Raw genomic sequence first — 17,623 nt, forward strand, 5'->3', positions numbered from 1 at the left:
TCCCGCATGCGCCCGACCGGGATCCACCCGGCACGCCCACCAGGGGCGACGCTCTGCCCACCAGGGGGCGATGCTCTGCCCATCCTGGGCGTCGCCATGTTGCGACCAGAGCCACTCTAGCGCCTGGGGCAGAGGCCAAGGAGCCATCCCCAGCGCCCGGGCCATCTTTGCTCCAATGGAGCCTTGGCTGCGGGAGGGGAAGAGAGAGACAGAGAGGGAAAGCGCGGCGGAGGGGTGGAGAAGCAAATGGGCGCTTCTCCTGTGTGCCCTGGCCGGGAATCGAACCCGGGTCCTCCGCACGCTAGGCCGACGCTCTACCGCTGAGCCAACCGGCCAGGGCCACCTCGCTCAGTTTTGCTGTACGTGACGGAAAGAAGGAAGGGAGGAAAAAAGACAGGAGAGAGGGAGAAAGGCAGAGAAGGAAGGTGAGAGAGAAAAAGAAAGGCGTCCTATCTTCTGTGGCAAAGCCGTGAGAGAGCAGTGCGTGAATAAAGATTTAGCCGTTCTGTCACCAGTTAAATCAGGCTCCCAGGACTTGACTGACAGGGAAGGCAATACAATGATTTTCAGGGTCAACACAACTTCTGTTGTTTCCAAATTCACTCGGCATAACTGTCCCACTGTCACAGGGGAGGTGATTAGCTCTGGTGTAATTGCTCTGCTTTAGCTCTGTTTATTTTCTTGCTACCTAATTGATTCCTCATTCTCCGCTCATTTTTTCTCCATGAGGTAACGGTGGAAGCATAAAAGGTCCGGGGCCGGCAGTTGCAAAGGAGTAAGTGGAAGAAAGCACATTTGTCATGGAGCAAGGATGCATGTTATATGAAACAAATGCATCTCTGTTACTTGGGGACTGGGAAAGCCCCATGCTGGAGTTGGTACCAGCCCCGTGGAGTACAAGGCCATGGTGGCCAAAAGGGTCCCAGGGGCCTGGCCAGCATAGTCCACAGACAGGAGGTCTGAGACCAAGGAGGTGACCTGCCACATCAGTGCAGGGAGTGACTTTCTCTAGACTGTTTGTTTCATGCCTCTTTCCATTCACTCATTATTTCTAGAAACACCTGCAGGGCACTCACCCTCTGCCAGACAGTGGGCCAGGCAAAGGGGGATACAGAAATGACCAACCATTCCTGGGGTCTGAGTTCAGAAACCATCTGTGTAACGGAGGAGGCAGCCAATGAAAAAAGAGAAGTTATAACACAGTGTGATGAGTGTTACGGCAGGACAAATAGAGAGCGCCCTGAGGCCCAAGCAGCCGGGGCTAACCTGGTCTAGAAACCAGAGAAAGCACCCAGGTAGGAACTAGAACCATACAGAGCAGGTGCGGCCCAAATGCCACCCAGAAAGGAGCCCTTGCCCCTGCCTTGCTGACAGGCAGCAGCGCGCGCTTGTTAACGGGACTTGGCCGTCAGCGGACCCAAACTCTGGCCCAGCCCCCCTCCTCTAGCGGGCGGAGCTCAGACAGGCACAGAAGCCTTCCCACGCAGAAAACAGGAATGACACCGGCATCAACCATATAAAGTCGGAGAGATTAAACGGGGTCATTTCCATGACGGGTTTGGCATGATTATTGGTGGACAGTTACGGTGAGCTAATCGCCCCTATTGTCGTCACAATATCTCATCCCAGCTCTGGTGGCCAGCAGACCCGGATTGGAATCTGGTCTCTGACCCTGCTTACTCATGGGACTTCAGCTTTGTCCTCGATAAAATGGGGCAATCAACTCAACTTCCCATTGTTCACATGTGAAATCATAGAATAAGAACTTGCAGAAAACAAAACTCACAATCCATGAGTAGTCAGCATTGACCACAGAGGGCCCCGCCCCGTGGTAACCAATGGAGAACGGGTGTCAAGCACTGTACAGAGGGGAGGGCCCAGGGCGGGGCCCAGCTCTGCCTGCTCCCCGCCTCCCCCCAACCATGCGCTCACCGGGGTGACAGGTGAGGCCATCGACTCTGTTCCCATCTTAGGGCTCCTGCGCCACATCCAGCAGCTTCAGTTGTTCTGGGAGCACATTCTCTCCCCTAAATCATTAGGCCACGTGACTGCAGTCATTTCCCCAGGAGATAGGATGAGATGCAGGGACAGTCGAGTCGGAACACGCGCCCAGCGGTCTTACCATCTTTCATTCTGTCTCTTGCAATAGCATCCTATCTATTCTGACCCCTCTGCAGTTCCCATTCCACCCAGCAGTCAGAGCGATCGTTTTGTTTGGGAAATCACTAAGCAGACAATCGAGTGCGAGATGGAAAATAAAAATATTCCTCCCACTTCCTCCCTTGTAGCAGGCACCCCACAGAGGGAGCGCTGTTAAGAATTTCTTGTATACTTGTCCAGGACCGTTCAGTTCAGATACTTAGCCTCTACATCTATATATTGATAGAAACAAAATGTCTGATCTTTGGGGGAAAAAAAAAGTTAAATCAATTATTTCACTTTCCTGATTAGAGCCCTCTAGTAAATTTCCATCGTTCAATGAGAAAGTTCAAAAACCTCCAACGCTGTGCACGAGGCCAGCCTCACCTCCGGCTCTCAGACGGCCTGTGCACCTGCTTCTGCCACACTCCCTCTGGCCTCTGAGGCTGGGCACCTGCCGTTCCCTCTGCCTGAGTGACCAGCGCCCTCCGTGTTTAAAACGCCGCTGTCTCCTCCAGATCATAGCCAAGACTTCACTTCCTCTGGGGAGGGGGTCCCCAACCTCCAGGACAAGTGAGGGCCCCTATTACCTCTCACCCCACCTTATCTCTTCACAGCACTTTGCTCCTTTGTAATCATATAGAATGGATTATATAAAAGATATTGATGTGGTCTACATGAGGTGTGTGATGTATGATTATGGGCAGGATGATCCTGATCAAGGTGAGGAAGGCTGAGGAAGAGGAGGGGAGGCTTTGGACGCCTGGCCTATGAGACCGGGTGTCATCTCGTAGGACAGCGTAGGCACTGAAAGGCCTGTAGGCCAGGGAACGGCGCTCTGCCCTGAAGCACCAGCTCTGATAGTGCTGTGGGCATCCGGGCGGCAGCAGAGTGGAGGTCTCAGACGATTGCAGCAATAATCAAGCAAGACATGGCAAGGGGTACTTGCTTGGACAGCAAATATCCTAAAATTGGGATGATATGGAAAAGATTGGGGTGGCCTCCGGGTAAGAATAAGCTACAAATTCAGGAAGCTTTCCAAACGTTTGTGTTTCGTGGATACAGAGTTTCCATTTGGGAAGATGAGAAAGTTCCAGAAATGGACGGTGGCGATGGTGGCACGCCAGTGTGAACGTACTTACTCAGTGTCACCGACCTGAACCCTTAAAAAACGGTTCATGTGATACATTTCATGTTATGATTATCTTCCCACCATAAACACTCATCAACACACATAAAAAGAGATGGTCAGGGTCCGGAAGAGCAGGAATGGAGAGGATGGTCCACGTAATAGAGATATTTTGAAGGGACAGTCCACAGAACTTGCGGAGTAATTAGAAGAAAGAATGAGGAAGGAGGAGGGGACAGCTATAATTCAGCAGTAGCACTGATGCATGACTGTTACCTCTGAGAAATGGCCTGATTTGGGTAATAAATTAAAGTGGCACTCTACTTATTGGGCATTTTTCTGGTTAACAGTAAAAGCTGGTCCTGACTGGTCCTTTAAAGGTGAGATCAGAGACAAGCACATAGGACCATAAGACCTAGCACATAAGACCTTTCTTAATATCCATCAAGTCTGTGGTTGATGGTCAATAAGTATTTGAATTATTGATCAATCAAGCTCTAGGCTTGTGATTGTAATACCCAGCACTTCATGGTGGTTGTAACCTTTCCTTGGATTTCATTTACCTGGGGAAAGCTTTCTTGCTTTAGCAAGTACTCAATTTAAAGTAAAGAATAGATTTATTAGTCATTTTCCTCTCATTTTTTCTTATTGTAGACATACAAATTGCAGGGGAAAAACATCTCCCTGGGCAGGCAGATACCTGAGGAGAATGAGGGGATGGTCCCAAACAGCTGTGAGCTTTCTCGGAGCGCTCAGAGGGGCTGGCCGAATGAGGCAGGCAAAGCTTGAAGCAGCAGAACATTTTAACGCAGTCATTAATTAAGTTATATCCTAAAGATCATTAAAAGCAATTAGTGCTTTGTCAGCCGCTGCAAACTAGAGCTCTGATTTTTTTTTTCCTAACCCGTGATTCTCAAGAGGGAAGTTGGTGTGGTTTTTATAAGAAAGCGGTGCTTTCTCCTCAAGTTTTTAGACAAGAGACTTAATATATTTGAAATGTCAAATGACAGGAAAGAAGGGCATTGCTTTTTACATTCATCAAAGGGACACAGGAGACAAAATCTGCCAATGCTTCTGAGTTATTAATACATTGTGGTTCCTGTTAGGCACAGAGTCAGTCACACAAGAGCAGATGCGATATCACAGGAAAAGTGGGGGAGAAAGAGGGACAGAAAATGACAGCTACTGAGTCTCTGCTGATTTTCAAGCGCTGGCCTTGGCACTTTAAATGTTGTCACATTTGATCTTAAAAGACTATTCAGAGGTTTGTATTATTAACTCCATTTTATAGTTTCAGCTGGTGCTCACTGTCTTTGTTCGTTTGGGCTGCTACATCAAAAGGCCACAGATCATCCACAACAGGAAGTTATCTCTCACAGACCACCCACAACAGGAAGTTATCTCTCACAGATCACCCACAACAGGAAGTTATCTCTCACAGACCATCCACAACAGGAAGTTATCTCTCACAGATCACCCACAACAGGAAGTTATCTCTCACAGACCACCCACAACAGGAAGTTATCTCTCACAGATCACCCACAACAGGAAGTTATCTCTCACAGATCACCCACAACAGGAAGTTATCTCTCACAGATCACCCACAACAGGAAGTTATCTCTCACAGACCACCCACAACAGGAAGTTATCTCTCACAGACCATCCACAACAGGAAGTTATCTCTCACAGATCACCCACAACAGGAAGTTATCTCTCACAGACCACCCACAACAGGAAGTTATCTCTCACAGACCATCCACAACAGGAAGTTATCTCTCACAGACCACCCACAACAGGAAGTTATCTCTCACAGACCATCCACCACAGGAAGTTACCTCTCACAGATCATCCACAACAGGAAGTTATCTCTCACAGACCACTCACAACAGGAAGTTATCTCTCACAGAACATCCACAACAGGAAGTTATCTCTCACAGACCATCCACAACAGGAAGTTATCTCTCACAGATCACCCACAACAGGAAGTTATCTCTCACAGACCATCCACCACAGGAAGTTACCTCTCACAGATCATCCACAACAGGAAGTTATCTCTCACAGACCATCCACAACAGGAAGTTATCTCTCACAGATCATCCACAACAGGAAGTTATCTCTCACAGATCACCCACAACAGGAAGTTATCTCTCACAGACCATCCACAACAGGAAGTTATCTCTCACAGATCATCCACAACAGGAAGTTATCTCTCACAGATCATCCACAACAGGAAGTTATCTCTCACAGATCATCCACAACAGGAAGTTATCTCTCACAGATCACCCACAACAGAAAGTTATCTCTCACAGACCATCCACAACAGGAAGTTATCTCTCACAGACCATCCACAACAGGAAGTTATCTCTCACAGACCATCCACAACAGGAAGTTATCTCTCACAGATCACCCACAACAGAACGTTATCTCTCACAGACCATCCACAACAGGAAGTTATCTCTCACAGACCATCCACAACAGGAAGTTATCTCTCACAGACCATCCACAACAGGAAGTTATCTCTCACAGACCATCCACAACAGGAAGTTATCTCTCACAGACCATCCACAACAGGAAGTTATCTCTCACAGTTATGAAGGCTGGGAGTCTGGGATCAGGGTGCCAGCACAGTTTGGTGAGGGCCCTCTTCCAGGTTGCAGACTTCTCTCTGTGTCCTCACATGGTGGAATAGGCTAAGGCTTGTTTTTAGAAGGGCACTAATCCCATTTATGAGGGCTCCACCCTCATGACTAAAGCATCTGCCAAAGACCCCACCTCCACAGACTATCAATATACCTTCATAGCGGGCATTAGGATTTGAACACAGAGGTTTTGGGGGGACACATACATTCAGCCTATATTAGTGAATTTGTTAGCTATTGCTTGATCACAAAGGATAGTGAACCTGGTGACTTCAAACAACACACTGTATTATCTCATAGTTCTTGTGGGTCAGGAGTCTGCACATGGCTTATCTGGGTCATCTGCTCAGGCAGGGCAACACGCAAGGTGTCAGCCAGGGCGGGGGTGCTCGTCAGAGGCTCCACTGAAGGAGGATCTTTTCCCATCTCTCATTGAATTAATTTCCAGGGGCTGTAGGATGCCCGATCCTGCAGTCTCAGAAATTAATTGATTCTTCAAAGCCAGCGGTGGAGACAGACACTAGTAAGACAGATGCCACGCTCTTCTGTTATCACAAGCACCCCATCACCTTCACCCCAACACATCGATTAGAGAAGCAAGTCGCAGGTCTCGTCACACTCAACGGGAGAGGATTACACAACCGGCTGCCCACCAGAGACAGGAAGCAAGGGGCCACAGTAAAGGCTGTCTAAAGTCACCGTCATGCCACCAGCAGGTAGTGGAGTCACTTACAAATCTAAAACCCTGTGTTCGGATTCTCATCTCAGCTATACCTCTACCCACTGGGGCGATCTTAGAGAAATGTAACTTCACCACTCTTAGCCTCCTCACTTCAAAAAGATAGTTCTGCATCCAACTGATCATTCTGGTGGCTTTCAGTTTCAACCGTACTCTGTAATCGGCGAATACAGGGCAACTCCTACCTCCGCACCTCACGCTCGGGAAGCGGGAGTGGCGCTCTCCCTGTGTCCTCCTGCTGGGGACCCACTCGCCATCTCACTATTCCCTCTGCTCCTCCCCACAGCGTCATCTATGCCATCGTGATCCGAACCATTTGGATTAAAAGCAAAACTTCTGAGATGGTGATTTCCAACTGCTCAGGTAAATCTCTAACCTGAATTACCCAGCCCTCGGCTGATGTCACCTCTGGAGAGGGTTTCCCCCAGCAAACACGAGCCTGGGCTCTGAGTAGAACATGCCTGCACTGTCATATTGGCGCCTGGGGGCAGACCCGACCCACGGGAGGCTGCCCCAGGGAGGCCCTGCCTTCCCCACCCGGCCTCCCTGGAAACTGGGAGGGGGCAAGGGCACTTCCAGCCTGGCCAGGCTGTACCAGCAGAGGGTCCTGCTAAGCAGCCTCTGAGCCAGAATTCAGGGCCACCCCAGCCTCTCAGGCCTGGTTATGAGGAGGACACTGGGGTGAAAAGACAGGACTGTCCCAAGAAAACACCGAAACTCTGGAGTAGACATCTGTGATGGGCTGAGTTCACAGATGGAGAGAGCTGCCATTGATCCACAGAACAGCCTGGACCCCCTCCGGAGTGCAGAGCAGATGGCAGTCTGAGAAGCCGTATCCTCTGCATCTTATTCATATAGTATTTCCTATCTGCCATCACCGCCAAGCAGCTCAGGAGTTGGCCAGGAGACACGCTCTCCGGTGGTGTTAGCATGCCGGGCTGATCACTCAGCCACGGGGGTGTCAGCCACGATCAGTGTGAACTGAAGTTCACCTGGTAAACGCAGGCTGCAAAATTCAAGTCATCATTAGTTTAACCACTGTTCTCACTGGCAAATATGTCTAGTTGCTCCCCCCTCAAAGGAAAGCAGGAAAATGAACTATGTAATACATGATCAGTAGACTTTCCCACAAACAAGTGTGGAGGGCAGGGGGGTAGAGAAGATGGGGTTCCCACACTTGTGCGTCGTTATCTTTCATAAGCCAGCATGCTCATGATGTGCAGGGGTACCTATCCACGCCTACGAGATAGCAGATGTATTGCATGGGGGCAGGAGATGGGGGAGGCGCAGCCATGGAAAGACAAAGTATAACATCTGGATATAACTGTGTCTGGCCCTTATGACTTGGAAGACAGGATGTGATTCCTGCTCTATCCAAATGGCATGTTGAACAAAGCAGAGTGAGGTGGGCAGAACAGCTTTGGAGGAGGAGCTGGGTTTGGGTTCTGTTGACTTAGGATAAGCCCATGAACTGCTCTTAGCACCTTTTTCATCAGTACACGTGGGTAACACGGGCTTCTCTGCCAACAACTACATTTAGTGAAAGATATAAAGAACTTCTTGGGGGGAAAAAAAAGTAAAGACGTAAGTAAATGAATCTTCCAGCATGTTCGTGGATAGTAAGATTCAATAGCATAAAGAGATGTCAGTTCTCCCCAGCCAATCTACAGTTCCAATCAAAATTGAAGTGGAGTATTTTATTGAGCTTGACAAGCCAATTTTGAAATGTACATGAAAAATTTAAGAGCCAAGAACAGCGAGGGTACTGCCGAAGAAGTGGGACAAGATAGGAGAGGTGTACTGTACTAAATATTAAGATGGAGCATAAAGTCAGAGTGACCAATAGGGTGTGGTATTGACACAATACAGTAGACAAAGAGAAAATACAACAGCCCCGAAACAGAACTACATGTATATGCAAACTTGTTATATATCAGAAGATCAGAGGGAAAGAAAGAAAACTGGATTTTCACCTCAATTCATAGGCAAACAAATTTAAGGTGAATTCAAGACTTAAATGTGAAACGTCTGACTATTAAAACTTATAAAAGAGGCCTGACCTGTGGTGGCGCAGTGGATAAAGCATTGACCTGGAAATGCTGAGGTCGCCGGTTCGAACCCTGGGCTTGCCTGGTCAAGGCACATATGGGAGTTGATGCTTCCAGCTCCTCCCCTCTTCTCTCTCTCTCTGTCTCTCTCTCTCCTCTCTCTCTCTCTCTCTTTCTCTCTCTCTGTCTCTCTCTCTCCCTCTCTAAAAATGAATAAATAAAAATTTTAAAAAAACTTATAAAAGAAAAGGCGATATCCTTATGACATTACAGTAAGGAAGGATTTCTTAACCAAGGAACAAGACACATTAAGCCATAAAAGAAATGATGGATACATTTGACTTTGTTAATACATTAAAAATCAAGCCACAAAGGGTAAGAAATTTTGTGCAACACATTACCTGGGAAAAGCTTAGTATCCAGAATTTATGTAGAAGTCCTAAAAAAAAAAAATCAAAGAAATTTTTAAAAAGATAAATAGGAAAAAACTGAGCCAGACACAGGCATTTTACAGAAGGAAAAAGGAGTAATGGCCACAAATAAGATTCTCAACCTCACTGATAATCAGAAGAGTACACATTTAAATCTGTTAGATACAATGTTTTACCCACAGGATTAATAACAATTTTAAAGTCTGATATTTCTAAGTGTTGACAAAGACATCGAGCTCACGGTTTACTTGGCAATATTACTTCTCAAAAACTCAGTAGGCTTCTGATCTATTTGCTTCTGGTCAGTTTCATGGGCCAGCAACCATAGCCAAAAAAAACCTTTGTTAATAGAACTCACAGGTCTGACTTGTCCTTCGCTTCCTCAACCAGTTCCTGTCTTTCAACTTAATAGATGCTAGCTTGAGGCCACCAGAAACAGCAGGTGAGGGGCAGCGTCCTTGGTCTGATCGCTGCCTCAGTGATAATTGATAATGGGCCTCTGCTGCTCACAACCTGTCAATGTTGTAGCTTAATCTGTGGGCCAGGGCCAGTTAGCTCCCTTATCATTGTATCTATCCATATGTATTTCCATTGGTTTTGTTTCTCTGGAGAGCACTGACCACTACACCAACCTTGTCCTTTGGGTTTTAGGCTCAGTAGGGACACCATCTGCCTTCCCAAGTATCACGTGTGACAGTGCTGCCCAATGGCTCTCTAGCATCCCAGTTTCTAGTATCAGGTTTCTGGCCACCTGCCGCCTGCCCACCAGACCGATGCCACACGGATCAGGTTTTCAGTACAATAGCACTTCAGATGCAGTACCAAATTCTGCTTCCATTAAGGAAACATTAGCAGCTACAACAGAGAAGCCCAAAATACTGTAGCCCTAATGGAACAGAAGTTTGGGTTTTGCTCAATCAAAGGCCAGTTGACAGTAAAGGTCAAAGACAAGGGCACTGATCCACACCGGTTTTCAATAACACAGCAGATTGAAGAATCCACCACCCAGAACAGATGGCTACTAAGGCGTCCCTCTGCATCAACACCCAGCAGGCGGGGTGGGGAGAAGACACCATGGTGGATTGCTGGGGGGGGGGGGGGGCGGTATCTGCACCAGGCCTGGGTCTGGTATACAAAGGTTCTTCCTGTGTTCCCATAGGCAGAACTTAGTCACATGACTACAGCCTGCTGAAAAGGAGGCTGGGAAATGTAGTCTAGCTGTATGCCCCTGGGGGAAAAGGAGAGGGTTTGATGGAAGCTAACCTGTCTCTGCCACAATGATTTTAGGCCTCATCAGGGGTCCTGGTTCTGCCTGAGCCGAGGAGCTGAGGAACAGAAAAGGCTGTGAGCTAGGTCCGTTGGGTCATACATCCCCACAGCTAGCTGTGACCTCTGGGACTGCTAGAAGGTCAAAAAAAAAGAAAAACCACCCTAGGGCAAGAAGTAGCCAACATGCCACAGTTGAGCAGAAATATGTAATACGTGGGTTATATTTGTAGATAAGGAGGCTGTCAACGATCAGAAATCAAAAACGAATGTCAAGTTTAAAAAAAATTTTTTGCCATCAGATATACCTTCTAAAAATATTTAATTTTGAAAATCAACCTGAAATAGATAAAGTTCTCAACACATGGAAAAAATATACAAAGTTCCCAACATACGAAAAATATTCAAACTATTACTAGGTAGACTTCCTTGTTAACAAACTAAATCGCCTGCACTCATTACAGGTCCGCAGCCGGCTCCCCTACCGCCAGGGGTAAATTCTGCCTGGTTTTAAAATCCCAGGACAACACTCCCCCCCCCCCCCCCCCCCCATTCTGTGTTCAACCCGCAGGAGTGGATTCCCAGTGGCGCCACAAGGGGCAGCAGTGTGGGGCAGGTGAGGCGGCACTGGCCACTTGGGGACTGACTTCCAGCGTGGGCCCCGGGGACTCAGACCAGAACTAAACATCCCGAGGCAATTTGCCGAACTCAATGGACCTGCCCTCCCTAAGCTCCCCCAGTTATTAATGCACAGTGACGGCTGAATTGGACTGCTTTTCACTCCAGCTCAGGGCCCCCGACCAGGTAGAATTAATCCTTTTATCTCCCAATAAAGGAGAAGCAGCAGCATTTTGTCGTGGGGCTGTCTTTGAAGAGCCTTCTTTAGGAGCTGGAGGCTTTGCATGTCCTCAGTGGTCAGGTCAAAGATGCCCCTCGCTGAACTCGCCTGGAGATTAAAGGGCAGGTTGTTGGTTATATTGTCACCCAGCTGCCCTGTGGAAAGGCCTGAACGTTTCCACTGAAAGCATGTTTCAGATCACCAAAGCCATTCTGGAGAACTTTTCTGAAAAACCAGCTAGGTCTTCCGGGCCATTCAGTCTAGGAGTCAGCTGCTACTCTTAGCAAATGAGGACACTTTGTAAGGATACAATTTGGTCTGCTGTCCCTTCTGCTTGCCTCCCGTGGGTCTAATCCTCCCTGATAATTTTTGGATGTCTATAATTCCTATGCACAGATAACAATGTAGCACACACAATAAACCGTCTAAATATAGTAACACCTTCTGTCCACTTCCATAAAGGCAGCTCCCATTCCTCCTGAAACACAGTTGAAACCCCATTCATCCGACTCATCCGGTGGAACTGACACACGCAGCATGGGGTCTGACAACAGTTCTTTATTTTTAATCCTCGAGATAACTGTGAACTTGGTGTTTCATGTCTCATTTTTAAAACTGGGGCTGGAAACAGGAGGCAGCTTGCCTGTGGTCACTCAGCTAGCAGTTGGTATAGCCGGGGCTGTGTTCGGGTCTGACACCGGAGCCTGTGCCTTTCCCGGGATACCACCCTGGAACCTGGGTGTCTCGGCCTGGGCACCATCAGCATTCAGGACCGGACACTTCCTTGTTGTGGGGTGGGGGGGGGCTGTTCTATGCACTGAAGGATGTTTCAGAACAGCCCGGCTCCTACCTGTTATGTGCTAGTAATAATCTCCCCCCAATGCAACAACCAACGATGTGTCCCCAGACATCGTCCAAATAACCTCAAGGAGGGGAGCAGTATTGCCCCCAGTTGAGAACCATTGCTTTCGATGCATCGGAAGCATCTGCTTCCTTATACCACTGAAGTTTCGTGGTCCTGTGACAAGCACAGATTAATGTGAAGGTCTAATACAAGACATGCATTAAGAAGTAAAGAATCAATTACAATCAGCATGTCGGCTCACTGCACATGAAAAGCCCCTATTCCTATTATTCCTGAGAGCGGTGGGGGAGCGGCTCTCTCCTCCGTCCGCGCGTGGTGTCTGTCTCTCTCTCGTGTTGTCCAGCTTTGTGGGGTGTGTGGGATCTTTCACGCCGAATTGCAAGTTCCCGGACAACAGGAGGTCTCTCTTTTAGCCTATTCTGTTCCGTTCTAGCAGATGTGTGATGCTTAGGGGATTTGGACTTGATTGGAGTGGAGGGGGGTCAGAATAGTGCCAAAGTAACCATACCAGTTCCCAAAGGGGTTGAAATAAACTTTAAACGTGAAATCTTAACAATGTAGGGAAGACACGTGAGCACAGTATCCAGCCTCTAGGATACAAGTGCCCTGCCCTGTGTGACTCAGATGCCCGGGGTGGGCCTCTGACCTGGGCCACCACTAAGGTTGTGCCCATTGAGCCCGGATCAATGGCAACCAGCTGAAGGTGCATGGGTTGGCATCCTACCCATGCTTCCTTCAGTGAGGGTATGCTCTGGGCAGGGCATGCTTCCAGAGGAAGGGCCCCTTCCCCCAGTAAAAACTCCTGCACAGCACCAGGGGACCTCGCACCCAACATCTGCACCCCAAATTTCCCAGCTCCCTGCTCCCTTCACTAGGAGCAATTACACTGAAGGCTGCCTGCGCTCATCAACGTTCATTTTACCACTGCTTGACTGGAGAGGGGTTTGTGTTCATTCATTCAAAAAATACCCGTCACTCATTAAGTTCGGGGAATACAGGAATGCGGGGGGGGGGGGTCCTGTCTCCATCAAGCTGATATCCCAGTGGATTTTATGTTTATCTTTAGGATGTTTTTGTTTGTTAATATCCCCCTGGTTTGAGCTTTTGTCACAGTGGAGTTTCTAAGTTAGATGCACGAGTCAGATGCAGGAGATAGTTGGGGGGGGGGGTAACTAGTCTAAGAAAATGGCTTTGCCCTCGGTTGCCAGAGCAACCGGATGGGTGTCTCTGCACCGTCCCTCATGGTCCCGTGGCTCATTCCAGCTTCAGCTGGCTCGGCATCCAGCCAAGCCTCCTGAGACTCTGGATGTCCCAAAATATTTGCACTTTCTATTAAGCTGCAAACTGAGCAGTTTCCAGCATCCAGCCCCGAGCCATGGTTACTCTGAAAACGTCCGGGGAGGTCCTCCCGGGCCCGGGTGAGCAGGATAGAAGTGGTCCCGTGACGGCTGTGGAGCTGACTTTCAATGTATGTACTGGCAGAAACAGCACTTCATTTTCCCGTTTGCTTTTCATGTCCACAGACGGAAAACTGTGCGCCAGCTACAACCGGGGGCTCATCTCAAAGGCCAAAATCAAGGCCATCAAGTACAGCATGGTCATCATCCTCGGTAAGCAATGTCCCCGCTCGTGCTGCGGAGCTGTGCGAGGGTTCCAAAAGCACACTTGTCCCCAGGACCCGGTGGGGGAGAGCCCGCAGGGGAAGGGGCTTTGTCTACGGACACACTTCCGCCTCTGTCTGATTCGAGAGGAATGTGTGGAACTTCTCCAGAAGTTCCCAAACTTTCAATCAAGAGTCACAGCAGTGGTCAAGTGGGACCCCCTCTTCACAGAGGGACGGGCTCCAGGGACGCACCTGCAGGGGTGTGTCTGTGCGTCTCTGTGTGTATGTAAGGAAACATGACATGAAGGTTCCCACACACAACTGTTTCAAGTATTTCTGAGGAATCCCGGTTGCTAAGGAACGGGTCCCGGGTCCTGGGTCCTGGCCTCTCGGGGAGCTCATGGTTCTCCCCCCCCCCCCCAGCCTTCATCTGCTGCTGGAGCCCGTACTTCCTCTTCGACATGCTGGACAATTTCAGCCTCCTTCCGGACACCAAGGAGCGCTTCTACGCCTCTGTGATCATTCAGAACCTGCCAGCCTTGAATAGCGCCATCAACCCCCTCATCTACTTAACCTTCAGCAGCTCCTTCCGCCTCCCCCGCAGGTCAGGGGCGTGCCAGCCACTCCCCGGGGGCGGGGGGAGTCTTCCTCGTCCCAGCGCTCCCCACACGGGTTATAGATGAGACACTTGAGGGTCAGGAAGGTCCAGCTAGTTCAACAAAGGGAAACGCAGACCCAGGCCAGGGCCCGTGCCCTGGGTCTCACGCCACATCACCTTCTCGAGCAATCGTCACCAGGTCACAGAGAGAAGACCTTTCTTTGGTTCCAACATCTGCACCCGAAGTGCCTCCACACACAGCAGGGACAGAGTGTGAGTGCCACTTCACAGAGGGGCAGACGAAGGCCCACCCGGCTAAGGGACACGACTGAGGCTGTCGGAGTAGTTAGTCGCAGACCTGACCTATCTTCCTCCCACAACTCCTCAGTCATTTTGCTGTTTTTCAGCTGCTTGCCGGCACAAGCCACAGGGGCTGGGAGGAGAAATTCATATAAAATAGAATGATAGCAGGGTTGTAGGCTGGGTTTCATCCCAGTAGCTGAGGCTCAAATTCTGCCACTGCGGACTCATAGCTCTCTGTGACCTTGGACACGTTATTTAACTTCCATAAACGTCCGCTTGCTCACCGGTAAAATGGGGCCAAGAGCAGCGGCTCCCTCTTGGCCAGTGATGTCTGTTCAGTGGGCTCTGGTAGGAACCAGAGGAAGGAGGGGATGTAATTAGTGCAGATGGAAAGTCGGGCGTGTGACACAGAAAATGCTTAGCACAGTGTCCGCTCCTTAATACAGTCTCCCTAACTGTTCTCTCTGAACGTTCCTACTTCCCTGTGTGTCAAGTCAAATTATTTTCCGACTCTGCTCTAGGGCGCAAAGGTCACAGGATTCCAGAATGACTGGGCCAGCGAGAAACGAGCAGCACGAAATGCAGGTTCTGTCCAAGCCAGAGTTCATCTAGACCCGGGGCCCGTGGGAGTGCTGGGCTGAGCCGTCAGCTCTCCTGGGGTCCCCGTCACCACCTCGAACAAGATCATGGAGCCTGAGCGGAACCCCTGTGGCTTTTCCAGGCGTGAGGGTGCTGTAAGCGCTTTATCATTTCTTTGTATATCGCTGGCCGCTGTCGTCTACTAACATAACACCTCAGCCAGGAAGCGCTGGTGGGGTTTATTCTGACAAGTCTGGAATTTGGCATTTTTCGGAATCTTCCAAGCGAATATATACTAAATGTTTTCGAGTCGATTTTTACCACCGGATTTTTCCATAAGGGGAAATGGAAGAATTTAATTTGATTATATATACATTCTCCACCCACAGCTCCGGGATGCGTGTGAGCTGCTTATTTTTAGCCTCACATACATCCTTGACATTAAAATCTCCTTGGCAAAATCCTCCTTCCCAGAATTATTCTGAGCTCAACTTTTTTTTTTTTTTTTTTGGCCCACTCCTGGTGCAGTCATTAAAATGTGCTGTATATTTTAATAGCATTCCATTCCTCATTACGATGACAACCCAGAGACTGCATGTTTAAGGTCACAGTGGCATTTTTCCATAAATTCCTCTTTTCAACTCTACGTGACCTGAGGGGAAGTATCTCCTTGGGCAGAAATCAGATTCCTCCGTCACCATCTTTCTGAGAATTATCTTCTGAAGCCGAGAGCTTGAGCACTCTGGTTTTATGGCAATGCGCGCCTTTGGAAGGCTGCCTCCCTCCCAGCCACCTGAGCCTGAGCATCCCTGGAAGCGGGGAGTGGCTGAGAAGGGCTTTTCAACGTTTCACTTTAAATCGAGATGGGCCGCAGAAGACCCACAGACTCGTGGCTAATATACAGCCGCCTGCAGGCGTGCCAATTAACAGAGCAGAACCTGGCCGGTGTCCCAGACGGCAAAACAGGAGGCCCGGGCTCTCTTGACTAGTTTGCAATCTCTGTCAAATCCTGGTCTGCAAAAGACACGGCATGCCGACCATCAGAATCCAGCGATAGATTCTGGAAGTGAAGGAGAGTGTGAGTGAGGCGGTGGGCTCTTCAGAAACTGGGAACACGAGTGTCAGCGGTGCCTCCCGTCCCCCGGGAGACCGGAGGTCGGCAGCACATATACTAAAATTGGAACGATACAGAGAAGATTAGCATGGCCCCTGCGCAAGGATGACACGCAAACTCGTGAAGCGTTCCATATTTTTAGACATGTTTTCTTTGAATATATGTACCCTGAATTATTAATGTCATCCCATTAACATTAATAAAAATTTATAATAAAAAAAAAAAGATAATGCTACAAGCGGCTGCAGGATACGTTGCCGTTACGGTGAAACTCGCTTTATGCCAGTGTGGATTCTGGAATCCTCGTTTCCAGGTATTTGCTGAGTGTGGTGAAACAGGATTTCAACAGTATGAGCACACCGGTCATTAGCAGTCTTACGACTTTGGACACCTCGTCATTCAGTGTTTCTGGGCATCCGTGGTCTCCACTGTCAGATGAGAAGGGAGGAAGGCTGGAGCAGAGGGCCGCGTGGTTTCTCACGGATTACGGGTTCTGAGATTGAGACAAGAGTTACATTATATCCTGAGAGTCGGAGCTTCTGGAAGTGTTTCCCCCGGGGACCAATGACTCAGTGACTGAGAGCTGAGTCACTTGCCCTTTAGAAATGGTAACTTCCCCGAAGTTCACGATGAAGCCGGAGTGACATCGTTCCTCCGTGGAGAAAAACCAGAAATACGTGGGGGCTCTTGAAGGGAATGAGAAGCTTAGTGCTGTGATGTCACTGTTTGTAGCCTTGGGTGCCAAGTGGGGTCACGGAGCCAGAGGGCGCTCTGTAAAAATAAAGACACTTACTTCCCACACCAAGATATCAAAGAAGTCTCTGGTTACATTGTCACATAGCTTCAGGCACAGGTGAAAATTTAGGATAGCCAGACCAGGTTTGCTCGGCACACTGCTCTGCTGTCCCTGCGGTGATTGTGAGGAGTGGGGGAGGTGGAGGAGAGGGGAGGAGAGATAACTGGCGATGAACAGAGACTTGACTTGGGGGGGGGGGTGAACACATCAATGCGGTGCACAGAGATGTGTTATAGAATCGGGCACCTGACACCTGTGTAATTATGTTAACTATGTCACCCTAATAAACTCAATTAGAAAAAAAAAAAGAGTAGGTGTGCTTCACATATTCAGCCACACTGCAGAAAATGTTTCCACTTTACTGAACTAAATCAAATACAATGGTATAAACTTCTCTGCTGCCAAGGGCATTTAGGGGGCATAGTTTAAATTGAAGTTCAATCTCACCAAAAAACATCTCCCATCTTTTTTCCTCCCACAAAGTGGTACCACCACCTTTTTTTAATGGCTTTAACTTGTAATTAATCATGAGGTGG

The 17,623-nt window shown here is 48.8% G+C and overlaps 1 protein-coding gene and 1 non-coding gene across 3 annotated transcripts in view; both read left to right on the forward strand.

The window, feature by feature from the left end:
- The window catches only part of NPSR1 (neuropeptide S receptor 1), a 99,823-nt gene extending 84,613 nt beyond the window's left edge, over positions 1 to 15,210 (forward strand). For both annotated transcript variants that reach the window (XM_066239764.1, XM_066239766.1), the window contains 4 exons: positions 6,933 to 7,009; positions 13,618 to 13,704; positions 14,121 to 14,301; positions 15,120 to 15,210. In XM_066239764.1, the coding sequence (XP_066095861.1) occupies positions 6,933 to 7,009; positions 13,618 to 13,704; positions 14,121 to 14,301; positions 15,120 to 15,210 (436 nt within the window). The remainder of the gene's footprint in view (positions 1 to 6,932; positions 7,010 to 13,617; positions 13,705 to 14,120; positions 14,302 to 15,119) is intronic.
- A 1,119-nt stretch (positions 15,211 to 16,329) lies between these two features.
- LOC136311320 (U6 spliceosomal RNA) lies at positions 16,330 to 16,431 on the forward strand. The gene has a single exon (XR_010726723.1). It is a non-coding gene; the product is annotated as a U6 spliceosomal RNA (small nuclear RNA).
- The last annotated feature ends 1,192 nt before the right edge of the window (positions 16,432 to 17,623 follow it).

Source organism: Saccopteryx bilineata, chromosome 7 (genome assembly GCF_036850765.1).
Source record: "Saccopteryx bilineata isolate mSacBil1 chromosome 7, mSacBil1_pri_phased_curated, whole genome shotgun sequence".
Lineage (NCBI taxonomy): Eukaryota > Metazoa > Chordata > Mammalia > Chiroptera > Emballonuridae > Saccopteryx > Saccopteryx bilineata.